This window comes from Gopherus flavomarginatus, chromosome 2 (genome assembly GCF_025201925.1).
Source record: "Gopherus flavomarginatus isolate rGopFla2 chromosome 2, rGopFla2.mat.asm, whole genome shotgun sequence".
Classification (NCBI taxonomy): Eukaryota; Metazoa; Chordata; order Testudines; family Testudinidae; genus Gopherus; species Gopherus flavomarginatus.
Window position 1 is genome coordinate 283731139 of NC_066618.1, and position 19077 is coordinate 283750215.

The 19077-nt window shown below is 41.6% G+C and overlaps 1 protein-coding gene and 1 long non-coding RNA gene across 7 annotated transcripts in view; one reads left to right on the plus strand and one right to left on the minus strand.

Annotated features, from left to right (window-relative positions):
- The window catches only part of ASAP1 (ArfGAP with SH3 domain, ankyrin repeat and PH domain 1), a 329644-nt gene that overhangs the window by 258697 nt on the left and 51870 nt on the right, over positions 1-19077 (minus strand). For 3 of the 5 annotated variants that reach the window (XM_050940651.1, XM_050940654.1, XM_050940650.1), the window contains exon 3: positions 7832-7961. The exons of 1 other annotated variant lie outside the window; for it this stretch is intronic. In XM_050940651.1, coding sequence (XP_050796608.1) covers positions 7832-7961 — 130 coding nt within the window. Of the gene's footprint in view, positions 1-7831; positions 7962-8262; positions 8392-19077 lie in introns of those variants that run through there. One more of the 5 variants, XM_050940652.1, reaches the window with a different exon arrangement.
- Positions 8544-17270, plus strand: LOC127045425 (uncharacterized). 2 transcript variants are annotated; one of them, XR_007772689.1, is made up of 5 exons: positions 8544-8624; positions 13433-13507; positions 14789-14871; positions 16239-16311; positions 16676-17270. It is a non-coding gene; the product is annotated as an uncharacterized LOC127045425 (long non-coding RNA). The 2 variants fall into 2 exon arrangements; XR_007772690.1 differs by lacking the exon at positions 14789-14871.

The window sequence follows — 19077 nt, forward strand, 5'->3', positions numbered from 1 at the left end:
TCACATAAACACCACCCTATATCTGAAACCTACTTACTGCTATACTTACTTACCTGTGTGCCTCTAGCTTTCATCCAGACCATACCACACGATCCACTGTCTACAGCCAAGCTCTAAGATACAACCGCATTTGCTCCAACCCCTCAGACAGAGACAAACACCTATAAGATCTCTATCAAGCATTCTTACCCACCTGCTGAAATGAAGAAAAACTGACAGCCTGAAGAGTACCCAGAAGTACTACACGACAGGCCCAACACATAAAGTAACAGAATGACACTAGCAGTCACCTTCAGCCCCCAACTAAAACCTCTCCAGCGCATCATCAAGGATCTACAATCTATCCTGAAGGACGATCCTCACTCTCACAGATCTTGGGAGACAGACCAGTCCTCGCTTACAGACAGCCCCCCAACCTGAAGCAAATACTCACCAGCAACCATACAACAAAACACTAACCCAGGAACCTATCCTTGCAACAAAGTCTTTTGCAAACTCTGTCCACATATCTATTCAGGGGGCACCATCATAAGGCCTAATCACATCAGCCATACTATCAGAGGCTCGTTCACCTGCACATCTACCAATGTGATATATGCCACCATGTGCCAGCAATGCCCCTCTGCCATGTACATTGGCCAAACCAGACAGTCTCTACACAAAAGAATAAATAGACACAAATCAGACATCAAGATATATAACATTCAAAAACCAGTCGGAGAACACTTCAACCTCCCTGATCACTCAATTACAGACCTCAAAGTCATAACACTCCAACAAAAAAAACTTCAAATACAGACTCCAATGAGAAACTGCAGAACTGGAATGAATTTGCAAACTGGACACCATTAAATTAGGCTTGAATAAAGACTGGGAGTGGATGAGTCATTACACAAAGTAAAAACTATTTCTGCATGCTAAATTTTCCCCCTACTGTTACTTACACCTTCTTGTCAACTTTTGGAAATGAGCCATCCTGATTATCATTACATTTTTTTTCTCCTGCTAATAATAGCCCACTTTAATTGATTACTCTCGTTATAGTTGATATGGCAATACCCATTTTTTCATGTTCTCTGTGTTTGTATATACAGTAGGTGTGTGTGTGTATATATATATATATATATATATTATTCCTACTGTATTTTCACTGCATGCATCCAATGAAGTGGGTTTTAGCCCATGAAAGTTTATGCTCAAATAAATTTGTTAGTCTCTAAGGTGCCAAAAGTACTCCTCATTCTTTTTACAAATAGTCAGTCACTCTTCAAAAAAATATTTTTGTATTACTACTACTTCATCCTCCCCATGTCCCAATCCTACTCCACCCACTCATCACACACGGGTTTGTTATACCTACTTTAAACATTTTAAATTTCAACACTGAATATTCAAACACTTATGTATATGAGTAGTCCCACTGAACTCAATGACTTTGCTCATGGGCAGAGTTTTTCTTAAATGCTTTCACGATCAGGGCCTCAGACTGTAAGTCTTCAAAGCACCAACTTCTTACAGTTTTTACAAGACTCTGTCGTGTTGGGCACTGACTTGGTTAGGACCTCTAGGCATTACTGTAATATAAGTAATTACATATAAAAAACGACGTTAAAAGAACATTAAGGTTATATTAAGGCAGGGGTCCTGTGGAAAACATGTGATCATGATAATTAAAGACTATCACAATATTAACTGAAGTTATTAATATTAATTTTAATATATGTACTAGGGAGCAATCTTAATTCTGGAACTTCCTAATGCTGAGTGCTTGATTTTGCAACCTTACAAGCAACTGCAAACATGGGTGTTATGATGGAAAGTATTAGGTAAAATTAGGCAGCTTCCATATGAGGAAAGATTAAAAAGACTGGGACTTTTCAGCTTGGAAAAGAGACGACTAAGGGAGGCTATGACAGAGGTCTATAAAATAATGACTGGTATGGAGAAAGTAAATAAGGAAGTGTTATTCACTCCTTCTCATAACACAAGAACTAGGGGTCACCAAGTGAAATTAATAGGCAGCAGGTTTAAAACAAACAAAAGCAAGTATTTTTTCCCACACAACGCACAACCTGTGGAACTCCTTGCCAGAGGATGTTGTGAAGACCAAGACTATAACAGGGTTCAAAAAAGAACTAGATACATTCATGGAGGATAGGTCCATCAATGGCTATTAGCCAGGATGGGCAGGGAGGGTATCCCTAGCCTCTGTTTGCCAAAACTGGGAATGGGCAATGGATCACTTGATGATTACCTGTACTGTTCATTTCCCCTGTGGCGCCTGGCATTGGCCACTGTTGGCAGACAAGATACTGGGCTAGATGGATCTTTGGTCTGACCCAGTATGGCCATCTTATGTTCTTAACTATAGGTATGCTATAATGTCTAACATACAGAGTCACATTACCTATACTATAATTAATTTAAAGTTTTAGCACTATGTGAGCTTTGGAGTCATCCTGCCAGTTTTTGTCATTTTACAATCCTATTTTTTTATGTCTTTCTAAACTAAAGCAGAAAGTGACCAGCAATACAAGATAAACAAGTTTAAAAAACATTTCACCTTCCGGTCTCATCTTAGATAATACATTTAACTGTAGCAGAGAAATTTTCAGAACTTTGCTTCTTTTAAGTTGTCACATACTGTGCTGTAATTGGGACCATGAAATACACTAGTCCCAGCTTATTTGATTAAATATCTATTCACTATTTTATTGATGGAGAGTGTATTAGTTATACTGTATCTACAGGAAGAAAAGCACTATTAACATTTGTACATATAGATATGAAATGTTTATAGTGCTTTTATGGTATATTACAACAAAATTCTACCAGAGACCAGAATAGATAGCAAAACATGTGAAACAGAAAATTATTTTGGCACTCATGTTTTGTAGTTACCCAACATCACCTTTCATCCCATCTAAGCAGTTCCTAAATTAATCTACAAAAATGGTTTTATGAGATTACTACTACTGAAAAATCCTTCAGGCCTGAGAAAGTGCTCACAGTTTTTAACTTCTCTTTACTACTATTCAGAGAAAAGTGGTATTTAACTCAAACTATAAGAGTGCTACAGAAATGTACAGTAAAGTAGCCACTGGAAGCAATTGTTAGTGGTGAAGGCTATGTCACAAGCTCAAATCCAGACCAGGTCAGTAGTGACGGAAAATCATTTCACGGCTGTTTAGCAGCCCGTATAGAGTGAGTCTGGAGTCTTGGTCTAGTTTTAATATGCGAGTGAGCATAAGACAAACCCCATTAAAAACATATGCAGTCCACCAGCTATCAGCCTTAAAAGAGAGACTAAAGATTGTGTGGTCATGATGACTGATTTACCCCTTCACTGTAGAAGTCTTCCTCCAGTTTAGGATTGAGGTACTTTGGCAAGGTAGTGAAAAGAGCCTTGCATTGCTACTGCACATTTGGAACTTATATATGGAGATATACCTATCTCATAGAACTGGAAGGGACCTTGAAAGATCACTGAGTCTAGTCCCCTGCCTTCACTAGCAGGACCAAGTACTGTCCCTGACAGTTTTGCTTTTTTGGTTTTCCCCCCAGATCCTAAATGGCCCCTTCAAGGATTAAACTCACAACCCTGGGTTTAGCAGACCAATGCCCAAACCACTGAGCTATCCCTTCCCCGCAACTTGTGCTGTGAATAGTTGTTTTCATTCCCCGAGATTCAAATAAGCTGGCACTTTGCATAAATACTAAATTCACACATATTACTTTTAATGATAGAAGATTAACTGTTTCAGTAATTTGGTCCATGGGGGTATTTGATTTAAAAGCATGCTTTCCAAGAACAAAACTGAGAGGCTACACTTGAACAGATCAGATCAACACTCACAACTAGTGCCCATATACAATCCTATCGTACGCCTTCAATAACATGTATGTTGTCCTGTGGTATGACTACATACACCCAATGCTCTAATGACCCATCAACTTTATATATATTTGTATTATATATAACTACTGTGCAATACTCTCATTGTGACTTTAACATTATGTCAAGAAAAATCTTTGGAGGAAAATACCAAAACATTCCAAGCTTTGTTGAACAAAAACTATTACCATAACATTTAATTTTCTCCCGTTGGCTCTTAAATCCTTCATTCTTCTATCAATGCAAACATATGTAAATATTGGTAACACCCATTATTTTAGCTTTAGTAGGAATTACCACATAATCCCCTTTTATTGATGAAATAATTACTTTAGATAATATCAGATACTTTAAACCAAACCACTAGTTTATATAATGAGTCCTGCAATTCTCTTTGCATGTGTTACCTGATAAAATACTTTTTTACAAGTATTCAAGATTCAAGCAGTTTGATTTAAGAGGGCTCACATGGTCTGTTTTAGTTCCCTGACTAGATGACAACTCACAAGATCAGGATTTTTTGTGGAAACACTTGTGAAATTTAAAATCTGCTTTCCATTAATATTCTATAATATTCTCCTAAAACAGACTATACCTTAAAACAGACTTTCCTGACAGTAAGTTCATTTACTAGAATATTGCAAAATGCAGTCTCAAAGTGAATTTAAGAATTTGAACAAATATGTGCTCAACTTCACTGACTACAAGGGTTCCATGCTCTGTACCAGTGTGTAATTGCTGCTTTCTCCCTGACAGAATCTCACATTACATTTAGTTTTAACTTAAATATGATTTACAGAGAAAACTGAAATACACAAGAGTCCTTCACAGAGTCGTTCTTAGTCTTCTGATGTTGTCTTGTGAAGAATATGCTCACATTTTCTTCTTAGAACCTTCTGCTAAAAATTTACCAAATTATAGCATACATATACTGGTGTGTTTTGATAACAATTTCTTCTCTAATTTTCACCTGATACTAGGCTTAATTGCCATCCTGTCGAATCTACAATATCCAATGATATGAAAGCAGCAAAGAGTCCTGTGGCACCTTATAGACTAACAGACATTTTGGAGCATGAGCTTTCGTGGGTGAATACCCACTTCGTCAGATGACATGCATCCCATGAAGTGAGTATTCACCCATGAAAGCTCATGCTCCAAAATGTCGGTTAGTCTATAAGGTGCCACAGGACTCTTTGCTGCTTTTACAGATCCCGACTAACACGGCTACCCCTCTGATATATGATATGAAAGGAGTCACAAATGAATACGTAACAGTATACTAAGGCAGCTGAATAAGCTACACTCTGACTTCTTGCATGGGGGAAAAAAAAAACATGAGGAAACCCTAGTTAAGCTAGCCAACAAATTCCATTACCCTTTCTCCCACTTAAGTATACAGGCCATCAGTTATGATATGAAAATGAAGAATTCACATTTCAATGATGTCTTATTGGCACTGACTGTGAATGTGGAACAAATAAAATCCGAGCAGTTTTGTCACTGTCTTAATGAGACAGAGTGCTGATGCAATTGTTGATTGGAAAGAACGTAGCTATTAAATTAATTTTGGGAGGGCACTATACAGAGTGGGTTGTGTCTATAGATTTAATTCTCCTACTGTGGATAAACCAAGTTTTTAAACAAAAATATCACGTTTTAAAAAAGTGAGAATGCAGAGTTTCCCTACAAAGTCTTTATATGAGCAATCCACCCATTTAAGCTTTTCACTTTCTTTGAAAGCCACCCTCATGCCCCAACTTCTATGACTTAAAAATCAAGTTAAATATCTTTTAAGTACCCAACAGAACAGTTTACTGGTTTGCTTTCTCCTCCCTCTGCCCCCTCAATAAAGACTTTCCTAAAATGTTAGTGGAACTTCAAAAGTAAACTCCATTTGAACTTAAATTGCTGATCTATTAAATAAAGCATGCAGAATATATATAGTATCACAAAAAATCCTCAAACTATCAATGCAAATATAAACAATGCTCATTACTGATCCTCTTATAAAAGTCAATGTGTAAAGTAATGTATTTCACCAAAACAGATACTATATATTTCAAAGGTCCAAGATTTGTACTATCACTACATAAATAGTGCAACATATAGCATATGAAACTTATCCATTCTGACTGCTGAATAGGGTCTCCTACCTATTTTGATTTTTAATTGGAAAGTCACAACTGAGACTGTCTGTATATTTTTCTAATTATATAAATGTTATATTGTATTTGAACAGGTTTCAGAGTAGCAGCCGTGTTAGTCTGTATCCGCAAAAAGAACAGGAGTACTTGTGGCACCTTAGAGACTAACAAATTTATTTGAGCATAAGCTGTAGCCCACGAAAACTTATGCTCAAATAAATTTGTTAGTCTCTAAGGTGCCACAAGTACTCCTACTGTATTTGAAGTACATCTATAATTACCCTAAAAGTTGTCAGTGAAAAAGAATACCACTGCTGGATTTAAGCAACTCTATGAAATTTTACTTTAAGTTTATCACTGCCTTTGGAGATGCAGCTTTCAAGAACCATCATCTGTACTACCAAACATACAATAATGGCTGTCCCTATTTCAAACTGTTGAAAATAGAAAGGTGTAATATTGTCAAGTGCAGAACAGAAGAAACTAGATTTCTGACAATTGTACAAGTGGGTATGTCTTTTGAAATGATTCAGTCTTCAAGTGAGAAATAAAGGCTGATCACTGCCAGATTTAAAAAGAAATGGGTTGGTAGTGCAATTGTATTTATCCAGCAACTCTATTACCATTCTATTACCTAATAAGTTATTGTAAAAAAGAATAGTTCCACTATAATTTTGAATACAGGGCACATTAATTAACTGTAATCTTTTGAACTACGTTTTGTATTCAGAAGACTACCAAAAGAATGTCATGATTAATACTATTCCTTTGCATACCTCACAAGACATTTTGTCTCCTATCAGCACTCAGCAAAATTTTGTAATATAGAGAATATCGACAATCTTCTAGTATGTATGTAACTCTTGAAACATTGACAAATGTGAGTTGAAATGTTAAGAAAATCATTATAGGGAACCGAGAGCTGTGAACTTTCAAACTAAGGTAATAAACATTTCACTTCATTTATATGGCAATATACTATGAACTTTGACCTAATACAGGGAAGCGAAGGTTTTACATTGTCTTACTTTCATCAGTTATGTCCCTAAAAATATCACCTACATTTGTCCCATTCATCATAAAAACATACTGAAAATCGTGATGTCACAAGTGACAGATGCAGATCACAAGATGCAACAACGCCATCTCTGCAATTACACAATATGTCCAGTTCCCTCTGAGTACCGTCCCAGTTGCTTAAATAGGGGAGTAGGTTTAAGTACCAATAATATATGTATAACTTCAGGCTACTAGGTTGAATGTGATGAAACCAAACTGACAGTTCTATTGCATCATTTTGTTTTCCCTTGACCCACAGTTTCTTCCCAACTTATCTTCTCACCCTGCCTCCATCCCTTCACCCTGTCTCACTTCTGAAGCAAATTTCCTCTGCAGTTTCCCCCCAGCCATCACATTCTTTGCTGGTCCCTGCCAAGCAGAATGGATCTACCACTATGTTGCCCAAGAGAATACAGCCTCCATTCCTCCAACCTCAGACAATTCTTCTGCTGCCACCACGATCATCACCACAGAAAGGCAAAATCTGTGTGTTGTTGTTGAAGAAGTTCATGCAATCTTGACCGTTTGACACATACAGGCTTCAGACCTCAGAGATTTAAAAGGTGCGTTGTGTGCGCACGTGAAGGATGAAACCTGACCGCAGGCTACCACCATTAAAAGAATGACTGAAAGGAGAGTATATACATGCCACCACCTCTAGCCCCTTGGCTTGTGGGTGCCACTCTCCCTGTCCCACTAGTTTCTGCGGGGCGAGGCGGGGATTCTTTACCTCCTCCAGCAGCGTGACCGTGTTCCTGCAGTTCTGCAGCCGGGTAGTGAAGCTGGAGGTGGTCGGAGAGTTGTAATCCTCCGTGGTCTCCGCGATGAACTCGGGCACGGTGATCTGGTCCGGCATGATCCTGCCCGGAGGGGACGAAGACACGGGGAAGGGGGGAGAAAAGGGACAAGAGGGGGTTAAATGTAACACCGAGAGAGACGGAGCATCCAGCGGCAGCGCCGGAGAGGCAGGAACTCCTGTGCCCTGCCCCCAGCTCCCTGCGGACGGGGGGCTCAGCCCCCACGCGCCCGCTGCGGGAGGGGGTGCTGTGACCAGCTCTCCCGCTCGCGCTCGGGGCTGAGGAGGCGCCGCCGCGGCTCTCGCCCGGGGACCCCTCGCTCGCCGCTGTCCCGGGGAGGGGGGCTGGGAAGTTGAGCACTAACTTGTGCAGGCTCCGGCTGCGCCCCCGGGCGGCGGGGGGTGGGGGGGGGCGAGCGTAGGGGGAGGAGGAGAAGGGGCGGCGGCGTTGGCGGCTCCGGGGAGTTACTCGCGCTCCAGCCGCCTCTGACAGCCACTGCGTGAGTGACACTCGGCTCAGCAACCCTCCCTCCCGCAGCCGTTACGTGGGCAAACAAGGAAGTGCTCTGCGCTTGCGCCGAACTCGGCCGACACACGCGCGCGCGCGCGCGGCCACGGCGGGGTGCGCGCGCCACCCGCAGCAGCCCGGCGCGAGACGAGAGGTCGCGCTCCGTGCCCAGTGGAGCCGTGCGCCCGCGCGCGCAGGCGGCCTGTCTAGGTTAGGACCGTGAGTGTAAGAGCGGCGGACAGATTGAGGGCGTCGAAGGGGGGCCGAGCCGAGCCGAGCCGGGGGAGCTCTGCTCCTTCCACGGGCACCCGCTGCTGCTGTTAGCCCAGGCTCGGCTTGGGCATCCCCCCCGCCCCCCGACACACAAAGCAACACCGGCATCCCCTGTACACGCGCTGCCCTCCGTGCAAGGGGGAGGGCTCGGTGCCAGCGGCTTTGTCCTGTGCTGCTGGCATCAGACATCGGAGTGAATGTCTGCGCAGCGGATGGGGGGATGCTATTATTTGTCTTCGTGTTTGCAGTCAAAGCACAAACATGAGGAAGCGGGCAAGAGCTCAGGAAGAAGCGCCTGTAATATAAGAGGGTAGCCGTGTTAGTCTGGATCTGTAAAAGCAGCAAAGAATCCTGTGGCACCTTATAGACTAACAGACGTTTTGGAGCATGAGCTTTCGTGGGTGAATACCCACTTCCTCAGATGCATGTAATGGAAATATCCAGGGGCAGGTATATATATGTGTGCTAGCAAGCAAGCTAGAGATAACGAGGTCAGTTCAATCAGGGAGGATGAGGCCCTGTTCTAGCAGTTGAGGTGTGAAAACCAAGAGAGGAGAAACTGGTTCTGTAATTGGCAAGCCATTCACAGTCTTTGTTCAATCCTGAGCTGATGGTGTCAAATTTGCAGATGAACTGAAGCTCAGCAGTTTCTCTTTGAAGTCTGGTCCTGAAGTTTTTTTGCTGCAGGATGGCCACCTTAAGGTCTGCTATAGTGTGGCCAGGGAGGTTGAAGTGCTCTCCTACAGGTTTTTGTATATTGCCATTCCTAATGTCTGATTTGTGTCCATTTAACCTTTTCCGTAGAGACTGTCCAGTTTGGCCGATGTACATAGCAGAGGGGCATTGCTGGCATATGATGGCGTATATTACATTGGTGGATGTGCAGGTGAATGAACCAGTGATGGTGTGGCTGATCTGGTTAGGTCCTGTGATGGTGTCGCTGGTGTAGATATGTGGGCAGAGTTGGCATCGAGGTTTGTTGCATGGATTGGTTCCTGAGCTAGAGTTATTATGGTGTGGTGTGCAGTTACTGGTGAGAATGTGTTTCAGGTTGGCAGGTTGTCTGTGGGCAAGGATTGGCCTGCCACCCAAGGCCTGTGAAAGTGTGGGATCATTATCCAGGATGGGTTGTAGATCCTTGATGATGCGTTGGAGGGGTTTTAGCTGGGGGCTGTATGTGATGGCCAGTGGAGTCCTGTTGGTTTCTCTCTTGGGTTTGTCTTGCAGTAGGAGGCTTCTGGGTACACGTCTGGCTCTGTTGATCTGTTTCCTTATTTCCTCGTGCGGGTATTGTAGTTTTGAGAATGCTTGGTGGAGATCTTGTAGGTGTTGGTCTCTGTCTGAGGGGTTAGAGCAGATGCGGTTGTACCTCAGTGCTTGGCTGTAGACAATGGATCGTGTGATGTGCCCGGGATGGAAGCTGGAGGCATGAAGGTAGGCATAGCGGTCGGTGGGTTTTCGATATAGGGTGGTGTTAATGTGACCATCACTTATTTGCACCGTGGTGTCAAGAAAGTGGACCTCCCGTGTAGATTGGTCCAGGCTGAGGTTGATGGTGGGGTGGAAGCTGTTGAAATCATGGTGGAATTTTTCCAGAGTCTCCTTCCCATGGGTCCAGATGATGAAGATGTCATCAATGTAGCGTAGATAGAGAAGGGGTGTGAGTGGACGAGAGCTGAGGAAGCGTTGTTCCAGGTCGGCCATGAAGATATTGGCATATTGTGGGGCCATGCGGGTGCCCATAGCAGTGCCACTGATCTGGAGATATATATTGTCATCAAATTTGAAATAGTTGTGTGTAAGTATAAAGGCACAGAGCTCAGCAGCCAGTTGTGCTGTGGCATCATCAGGGATAGTGTTCCTGACAGCTTGTATTCCATCTGTGTGTGGGATGTTTGTGTAGAGAGCCTCTACATCCATGGTGGCTAGGATGGTGTTTTCTGGGAGGTCACCAATGCATTGTAGTTTCCTCAGGAAATCAGTGGTGTCACGGAGATAGCTGGGAGTGCTGGTGGCATAGGGTCTGAGTAGAGAGTCCATATATCCAGATAGTCCTTCAGTGAGAGTGCCAATGCCCGAGATGATGGGGCGTCCAGGATTTCCGGGTTTGTGGATCTTGGGCAGTAGATAGAATAACCCTGGTCGGGGCTCTAGGGGTATGTTGATTTCTTCTGGTGTTAGTGTAGGGAGTGTCCTGAGTAGATGCTGTAGTTTCTTAGTGTATTCCTCAGTGGGATCTGAGGGAAGTGGCCTGTAGAATATGCCAATATCTTCATGGCCGACCTGGAACAACGCTTCCTCAGCTCTCGTCCACTCACACCCCTTCTCTATCTACGCTACATTGATGACATCTTCATCATCTGGACCCATGGGAAGGAGACTCTGGAAAAATTCCACCATGATTTCAACAGCTTCCACCCCACCATCAACCTCAGCCTGGACCAATCTACACGGGAGGTCCACTTTCTTGACACCACGGTGCAAATAAGTGATGGTCACATTAACACCACCCTATATCGAAAACCCACCGACCGCTATGCCTACCTTCATGCCTCCAGCTTCCATCCCGGGCACATCACACGATCCATTGTCTACAGCCAAGCACTGAGGTACAACCGCATCTGCTCTAACCCCTCAGACAGAGACCAACACCTACAAGATCTCCACCAAGCATTCTCAAAACTACAATACCCGCACGAGGAAATAAGGAAACAGATCAACAGAGCCAGACGTGTACCCAGAAGCCGCCTACTGCAAGACAAACCCAAGAGAGAAACCAACAGGACTCCACTGGCCATCACATACAGCCCCCAGCTAAAACCCCTCCAACGCATCATCAAGGATCTACAACCCATCCTGGATAATGATCCCACACTTTCACAGGCCTTGGGTGGCAGGCCAATCCTTGCCCACAGACAACCTGCCAACCTGAAACACATTCTCACCAGTAACTGCACACCACACCATAATAACTCTAGCTCAGGAACCAATCCATGCAACAAACCTCGATGCCAACTCTGCCCACATATCTACACCAGCGACACCATCACAGGACCTAACCAGATCAGCCACACCATCACTGGTTCATTCACCTGCACATCCACCAATGTAATATACGCCATCATATGCCAGCAATGCCCCTCTGCTATGTACATCGGCCAAACTGGACAGTCTCTACGGAAAAGGTTAAATGGACACAAATCAGACATTAGGAATGGCAATATACAAAAACCTGTAGGAGAGCACTTCAACCTCCCTGGCCACACTATAGCAGACCTTAAGGTGGCCATCCTGCAGCAAAAAAACTTCAGGACCAGACTTCAAAGAGAAACTGCTGAGCTTCAGTTCATCTGCAAATTTGACACCATCAGCTCAGGATTGAACAAAGACTGTGAATGGCTTGCCAATTACAGAACCAGTTTCTCCTCTCTTGGTTTTCACACCTCAACTGCTAGAACAGGGCCTCATCCTCCCTGATTGAACTGACCTCGTTATCTCTAGCTTGCTTGCTAGCACACATATATATACCTGCCCCTGGATATTTCCATTACATGCATCTGAGGAAGTGGGTATTCACCCACGAAAGCTCATGCTCCAAAACGTCTGTTAGTCTATAAGGTGCCACAGGATTCTTTGCTGTAATATAAGTGATACGCAAAAAAAGCAGATGTAGGACAGAGAGATTTCAGGGAAAGGGCCCACAGGTTTCTCCTTTTCTCTGACACGACCGATGGTCTTTACCAGCCTGACCCCTGCTAGCTGTACCCATCATATAGTCTAGTCCCCTCCTGACAGAATTGAACAATTATTCTGTATTACTTAACGAGCCCCATCAGATGATTTCATAAAGAGTGTCATCTTATTTTAATGTTCTGACCAAACATAAGAACAAGTTTAAATTCCAGCAACATCTTGGCACCAGTTATATGATTGTCACCCAGCAAGGCACAGATCAATGAATTGCTAGTCTAGTTCCTGGATGAATCCCAACCTATCTAATCAGCAGATAAATCTCAAGGGCAAGGCTGTAGTTTCAAAAAAAATGTCCATCATGGCCATCAAATTAAAATGCTTTTGCTGTTTCTAGCACTCATAAATCTTTGCTCTGCAAGCAGTTTATGATGGGGAGAGGAGGGGGCAAATTAAGGTATTTCATATCTCAATAGGCTTATGTTTCTGATTAAATAGTCCAGGCAAGTTGATTATATTGATTTTCTCCCCCAACACCCTCCACTTTTCATTAATAGTAACATATGGGGCACCTGTTTACACAGTCACAAAATATAAACAATACATTTTAAAATAAAATTAATTACATATGTAAATCCTTTAAAATTATGCTACTTTCAAAGAGCCATACCCGTATTTTTAATACTGAAAAGACTACTGTATTGCATAGATCACCATTATTCCCACCTGGATAAATCAAAACAGCAGCAGGAGTAGCCTGACATTTTCCAAAACCATACAAAGGATTCCTGGGATACACTTAGCAACTTCAGTCAAAAGTTATATAACCCATAAACTTTCAGAGGTGATATTTTTAAATACAGTAATATTTCTAAATAAGGTAAAATACATTTTCTGCACTGTTTTTCCACATAACTTTAGGAATTAACCTGATGAAAAGAATAGGTGCTTTTTAAAATGTCTCTTAAATTTTTATTTCTGTATATGCCTCAAAAAAAAAAAAAAAAAAAGCTTAGGCTCAAGAGGCCTAAATAATCACCAACTGCATCTGCTGTTTCAAACAGATTTGTGTATTATGCTGCATGGAGCCCCCCTCTTCCTATGACCCGCCACAATAAGAGCTGAGCATTGAGAACCAGGTAAATGCATGTATTCTTAAAAACTTCTCTAAAATGAACATTGTGTAGTTGTATGTGCCCATGTCAAATGTTTCTTCACATAATACTCCATATAAGTAACCACACTACAGTAAATCACACTTAGGTTTTAAAGTGGATTCGCATGTAATCCTAAAAGTGTTCCTACCTTTCAAAAAAATAAAAAGCAATATAATACCACAATTTATGTATAAATCTTAAAACCAGAAGTATCTGATTTGTGCCTACCCATAAATACATGTTCTCTGTACAGTTTGCATCCTTTCTCTGCTAGAAAAATACGAGCAGTGCTGAAACAGTCCTGCCTGAAGAAGTTTCTTTCTTTGATCACGATGCCTTAGCAGCAGGCCTCCATGTGTATTGATTCACATGGCCTGGCTTTCCCCTACACAGATGTAAGGGCTGTAAGACTGAGCCCTACATAGAGGAGGGGCACTCACTCTCATGTACTTTTCACTAGTAAAGCTGGCAGGGTCAGGCAGCTGGATAGCACAGACTTGCTGGGAGAGGACGAGCATTAGAAACTGAAGTGATGATATAAGTTCTGAATACCTGCAACCATTGAAGCCATAGATTCAGAGTCCCTGGGCCAGAGCATCCAGTCAGCTGAGTGTTGCATTCCTGCAGCTGACAGGATGATAAGGCTCTGGTTATATGTTTTGGGGGGGTGGGATTTTAAAGAGAGTGAGACAGAGAATTAAGAGCCATAAGAAAAATAGGGTCCACATTTTCCCTAGAAAAGGGACTTATCCAGTAAGATACAATGTTCTCTCTCAACTCCCACAGAATTCACAGGTACTGCCCAGTACTTTGCAGGATGAGGCCAAGACCATTCAAAAACAACACACACACACACACACTCTCTCTCTCTCTCTCTCTCTCTCTCTCACAATAATGGGACTGTAATAAAACAAAAAAAATCATGGAGCTGTTTTTCAACCATGTTCTCTTTGAAGGTGACCAGCTGCTGTCCCTTTGAGAGAGCCCTGGGACTTGCTCTCAGATGGATTACAAGTAGCACATAGATCGTAGCTGTCTGCTCTTTCTGGCCTTTTCTGACATTTTCTTTGCAGCCTAAGGCTTTCAATTCTGAATATCAGCGTTGAGATGATTGTCACAACTGCCCTCGTGGAAAGTCCCTGGTGGGTACAGAAGGCATCAGCATTTATCTAAAAAATATTTGAGCTCTTGCTTCAAAATGCTGTAATTCCACTGCTTGTGTGTTTTCTGAGTCCATGTTTAATTAATGAACTCTCTCAATAGGCTATTCTTAATAAGACAAAAAAAAAGTAAGTCAACTACAGTATCTTTGGTCTGGTCTTGCAATCAACTTGCCTGTGTAAATGGTAGGTGTTTAATCACTGATGCTATTATTATAAATAATTTGTATCACCATAGTTCCTGAGGCCCAGTGCCCCATTGTGCTAGACACTGAACAAAAAATATAACAAAGAGATGGTCCCTGTCCCAAAGATCCCCATTTTAAGACAAAAAACAGCAGACAGTGTGAAGGCAGTTATGACCAGTGTAATAAACAGCAGTCAGGGCATACCACTTGCCTCACCATTGTGAAGCATTTTGGAAACCTCATGACATAGGTTGGTTTTTAAGAGAGACTGAAAGGAGGAAAACAGAGTGTGTTACAGATATTTACAGGGAGTTCTTACCATGTCTAATGTAGTGGCATAAGAAAAGGCACAAGACTGTTTATCCAAAATGTTGACAAATGAGCAATCAAGGAGGGTATTGTTGGTGTATCGGGAGTTTAAATCTCTGTAACATGTAAGAAATGATGGGTAGTGCCAGAGTAGACTAGAAGGGCCTTAAAGTGAAAGACAGTTTGTTCATGATGCAGTGGGAAAAAAACGGAGACAGGATGAATGCAAGGAGGGAGATGAGACTGAATGAGCCAGGAAGGTGATCTTTACAGCAGTGTTTTGAATGGATATAAGTAGGGTATGAAGGCCAGAGAGGAGGTTTCAATAGTCAAAGTGCAAGAAGAAGGGCCTGGATAAGTGTTTTAGCTATGTGGATGGAATGGAAAGACTGGATCTTGGAGTTGTTATACAGGAAGAAATTGCAACATTTAGACACAGCCTGCCTATGATGGTTTTAGAGAGAGGGGTGTCCAGATTATAAAACAAATTTCCAATTGCATAATTGTATTCTTCAGTTTCAATCAAAAGTATTCAATATTATTCTTCTCTTCTTGTTCTAATCTATTGTATAGTGTTGTTCTATGCTTAAAACAGCAATACTATTTCATCCCAGTGGTGGTTGCATTTTCATAGTGAATTCTTTGGTATCTCTAAAGCAGAAAAACTTTATATACATAAAGTATTATGGTTATATACGTATAGGTTAAGTCTCATAATAACATGCAAAGAACTTCCACTACCTTTAAGAGGAAATACACATGTATATCTATGTGCATTAGAAATATCCAGGAATAACTCTAAAATTGCAACTGTTATAATTTTGGTTGACTATTGAGGCTGCAGATAAGAACAATCTGCTAAATAAATAAAGTTAAAGCAAGGATGAATTTCGCTTGTTATTTGCAAGTATGGTATCAGCGGTACCAAGATTCAGTACATATTTTTTTGTAAATAGGTCGCACATAGCTTGAATGTTCTTTTTATTTATTATTTACATAAGGATATGTAATATCATCTACTTTGTACTTCAGTTTGAAATGTTTTGTTCAATTCAGGAGCAATTTCACCTTCAGAAACAGTGTCCTAGTACCAGCATGTTCAAGCAGCTGACTCAACCTTGTGTGAAAGGTAAGAAAAATGCATTTTAAATACAGCATGTTTATACTTTTAATCTCATGAAATGCACCATGTACTCACAGTGAAAGGCTCAATCTATTTTAAATGTTGAAGCCTACAGCACATATTGACATTGGTGCTAATTTGCTATAAGGAAACTTATATGATAAATTGCAAACTGCCTTCACTAAAGAGACTATGGGGTATGACATTTACAAACAAATCTTTGCAATTATTGTTATTTTTGGCACATAATAGTCAGGTGCCTTTACAATCAAAGAAAGCAACTATCCCTCTACCTCACATAAACTCTCTTTATATGCAAAAAAAAATCTGATCAAAATTCTGATTGACATTATGTGTTTTTATGTTACAGCATCCAGCAGCCTGGTTTGTGGAATACATAGTCTGCCTCAATGTTATTTTGTTACTCCTGTGTAGCTGTTTTCAATACTGGCATCAGCTCATTTCAATTTTCAAACTGACAACTTCAAGTATTTTTCTTTACTTGGTATTTAAAATTAGATAAGGAAACATAGTTTTCCAAGATAGTTTACTATCTTTCAGTTTCAGAGCATATTTTCAGTAATAGGTAAACAAAAGACCCTTTTTACAGTTTTTCAATATTAATATGATAGGAAAAAAGGATACATTGTTTTCCCATTATAGATGACATTTTAGTAACATTAAGTTCTGTCATTTTAGTACTATGTGTTAATGAAAAAGATCAAATAAAAAACATATAACTGATTACATATTTTGCATGTTGTCCACTTTATCGTTAATATCCTGTGATAACGGCTTATGCTAATGGTGGATGCCCTCAAATAGCTGTGTCAGAAGACAGCTGAAAGCAAAAACCCTGAAAACTAAGAAGAGCATGAAGTTACATGAGATTAAGCTGACTAATTTGCTGATTCAGTTGTGCCTTTGTTTTTGGTATTGTCATGCAAGATCAAAAGTCATACAGACAAACGCCTAATGGCATTCCAGATTCATAGTAACAACAAGCAGCAATGGTCTATTCTTTTGATCCTTGGTATCCTGCCAAATAAAAACAAAGCAAACAGGAACTAACACAAGTGGTACCAGGATAATGTCACAGAAGATGTTCTCTTGTTATTACTGTAGGTGTGTTGAATATTGTATTCTTTGATTGCAGATGCTCCCTTTAAGAAACCCTCTCTAATTCATAGGAAAGATAATTGTGGGATAGGGGGAAAGAGCTTAGATTAACAGGGCTTTCTCTTACCTTAAAGAATCTATAGAAGATAAAACCATAGAGTATATTCCCTTGAAGGGCCCTATTTATGGAGGAAAAAATCTTGTTAAAGTTGCTTGCTGGGAAAACAGCCATGAGTTGAGCTCCTTGGTGTATCTGTCTTCTGGCAAACTTGACCCTTGTCTGGACTGGAATGCAGATAGTAAACCATGAAGGCCACCTAAGCAGTGACAAGTGCATTGCGGAACAACAGTGGAAGGATAGTTCCTACTGGGACAGTTATGCTTGCAACCACCATAAATTGCAATCCCTCTGCATTGGCAAAGACTAGCACAGCAAGGAGCCACAAAATGGTTACTCTTCCTTGAATCAAATTAGTTCTGAACCATGGTGTGACATCCCGGACATTTGTGTATTGTGTGTAGCAGACCTGCTCGGGCTGGGGAGTTGGCGGGGAGAAATGCAAATATTGGTTAGCATGAGTATCAACAAGGCCAGTGAATTGCTTTTGCATAATGAAAGGGGAAAATAATATACCCCTGAATCTGGTTCATTTCCTCTTTGTATTAGGAAGTGATAGCAACAGGTCTTGAAAAAGGGCAGAAGTAGCCAGGCTGAGTTTTCAATATGAGAAATAGTACTGACTAAAAAGAGAGAAAGAGATGACAAAAATTAAAAGGTTTCCAGGCAGCTAGTGCAGTAGGCTTCTCCAGAATAAAAAAAAACTGAAATAGTTCTTCAAACCATATTGAAAACATTTCAATATAATCTGTCTATTACAGAGGGAGCGATTGCGCTACATCCCTATCTAAGCAGATCTCACAGTCCTACTGGGGCAATTAAACAAACACTGATGATAATGTGAGTTTTGGCTGCCTAGAGCCTGCAGGTTCAAGCCCAAATGGAAAGGCAGCATGATCACTGGATAGGGGATTGGGCTAAGAGTGTGTCTACATGCCAGCTGGGAAGTGTAATCCTAGCTCATTTAGACATACGCTAGCTCTACTTGAGCTCGCACACTAAAATAGCAGTGTGGCTGCAAAGGCACGGACAATGGCTTGGACTAGCCAGCTGAGTACCATCCTGTCCAAGGTCCTTTTGCAGGTAGCTTGAGCTGCCACCCACGCTGCTGTGGCCACACTGCTATTTTGAGCATGATAGGACAAGCAGACCTAATGTATGTACATCTACCTAAGTTGGAAATTATACCTCCCGGCTATAACGCAGACATACCCTAAGGTTACATTCTGCATGGCAGCTGGTCGCGTGCTTTCCAGAGTGCTAAAAATAGTAGTGTAACCAAGGTATCATGGGCAGCAATTCAGGTTAGCTGTCTAAGTATAAGCCCTGGGTATGTACTTGGGTGGCCAGCCCAGGTGGTGGTGTTACCTTTGCCTACACTGCTATTTTCAGTGTGATAGCTCAAGCAAGCCAATGCTTGCCTCTCTACTCCCATGCATGCTCCTAGATGCAGCACAGACATACCCTAAGAGTCAGTAGGCCTGGTTCTGTTACTGAACTGCTATTTCATCTTGGGCAAGTCACTACCTTATGCC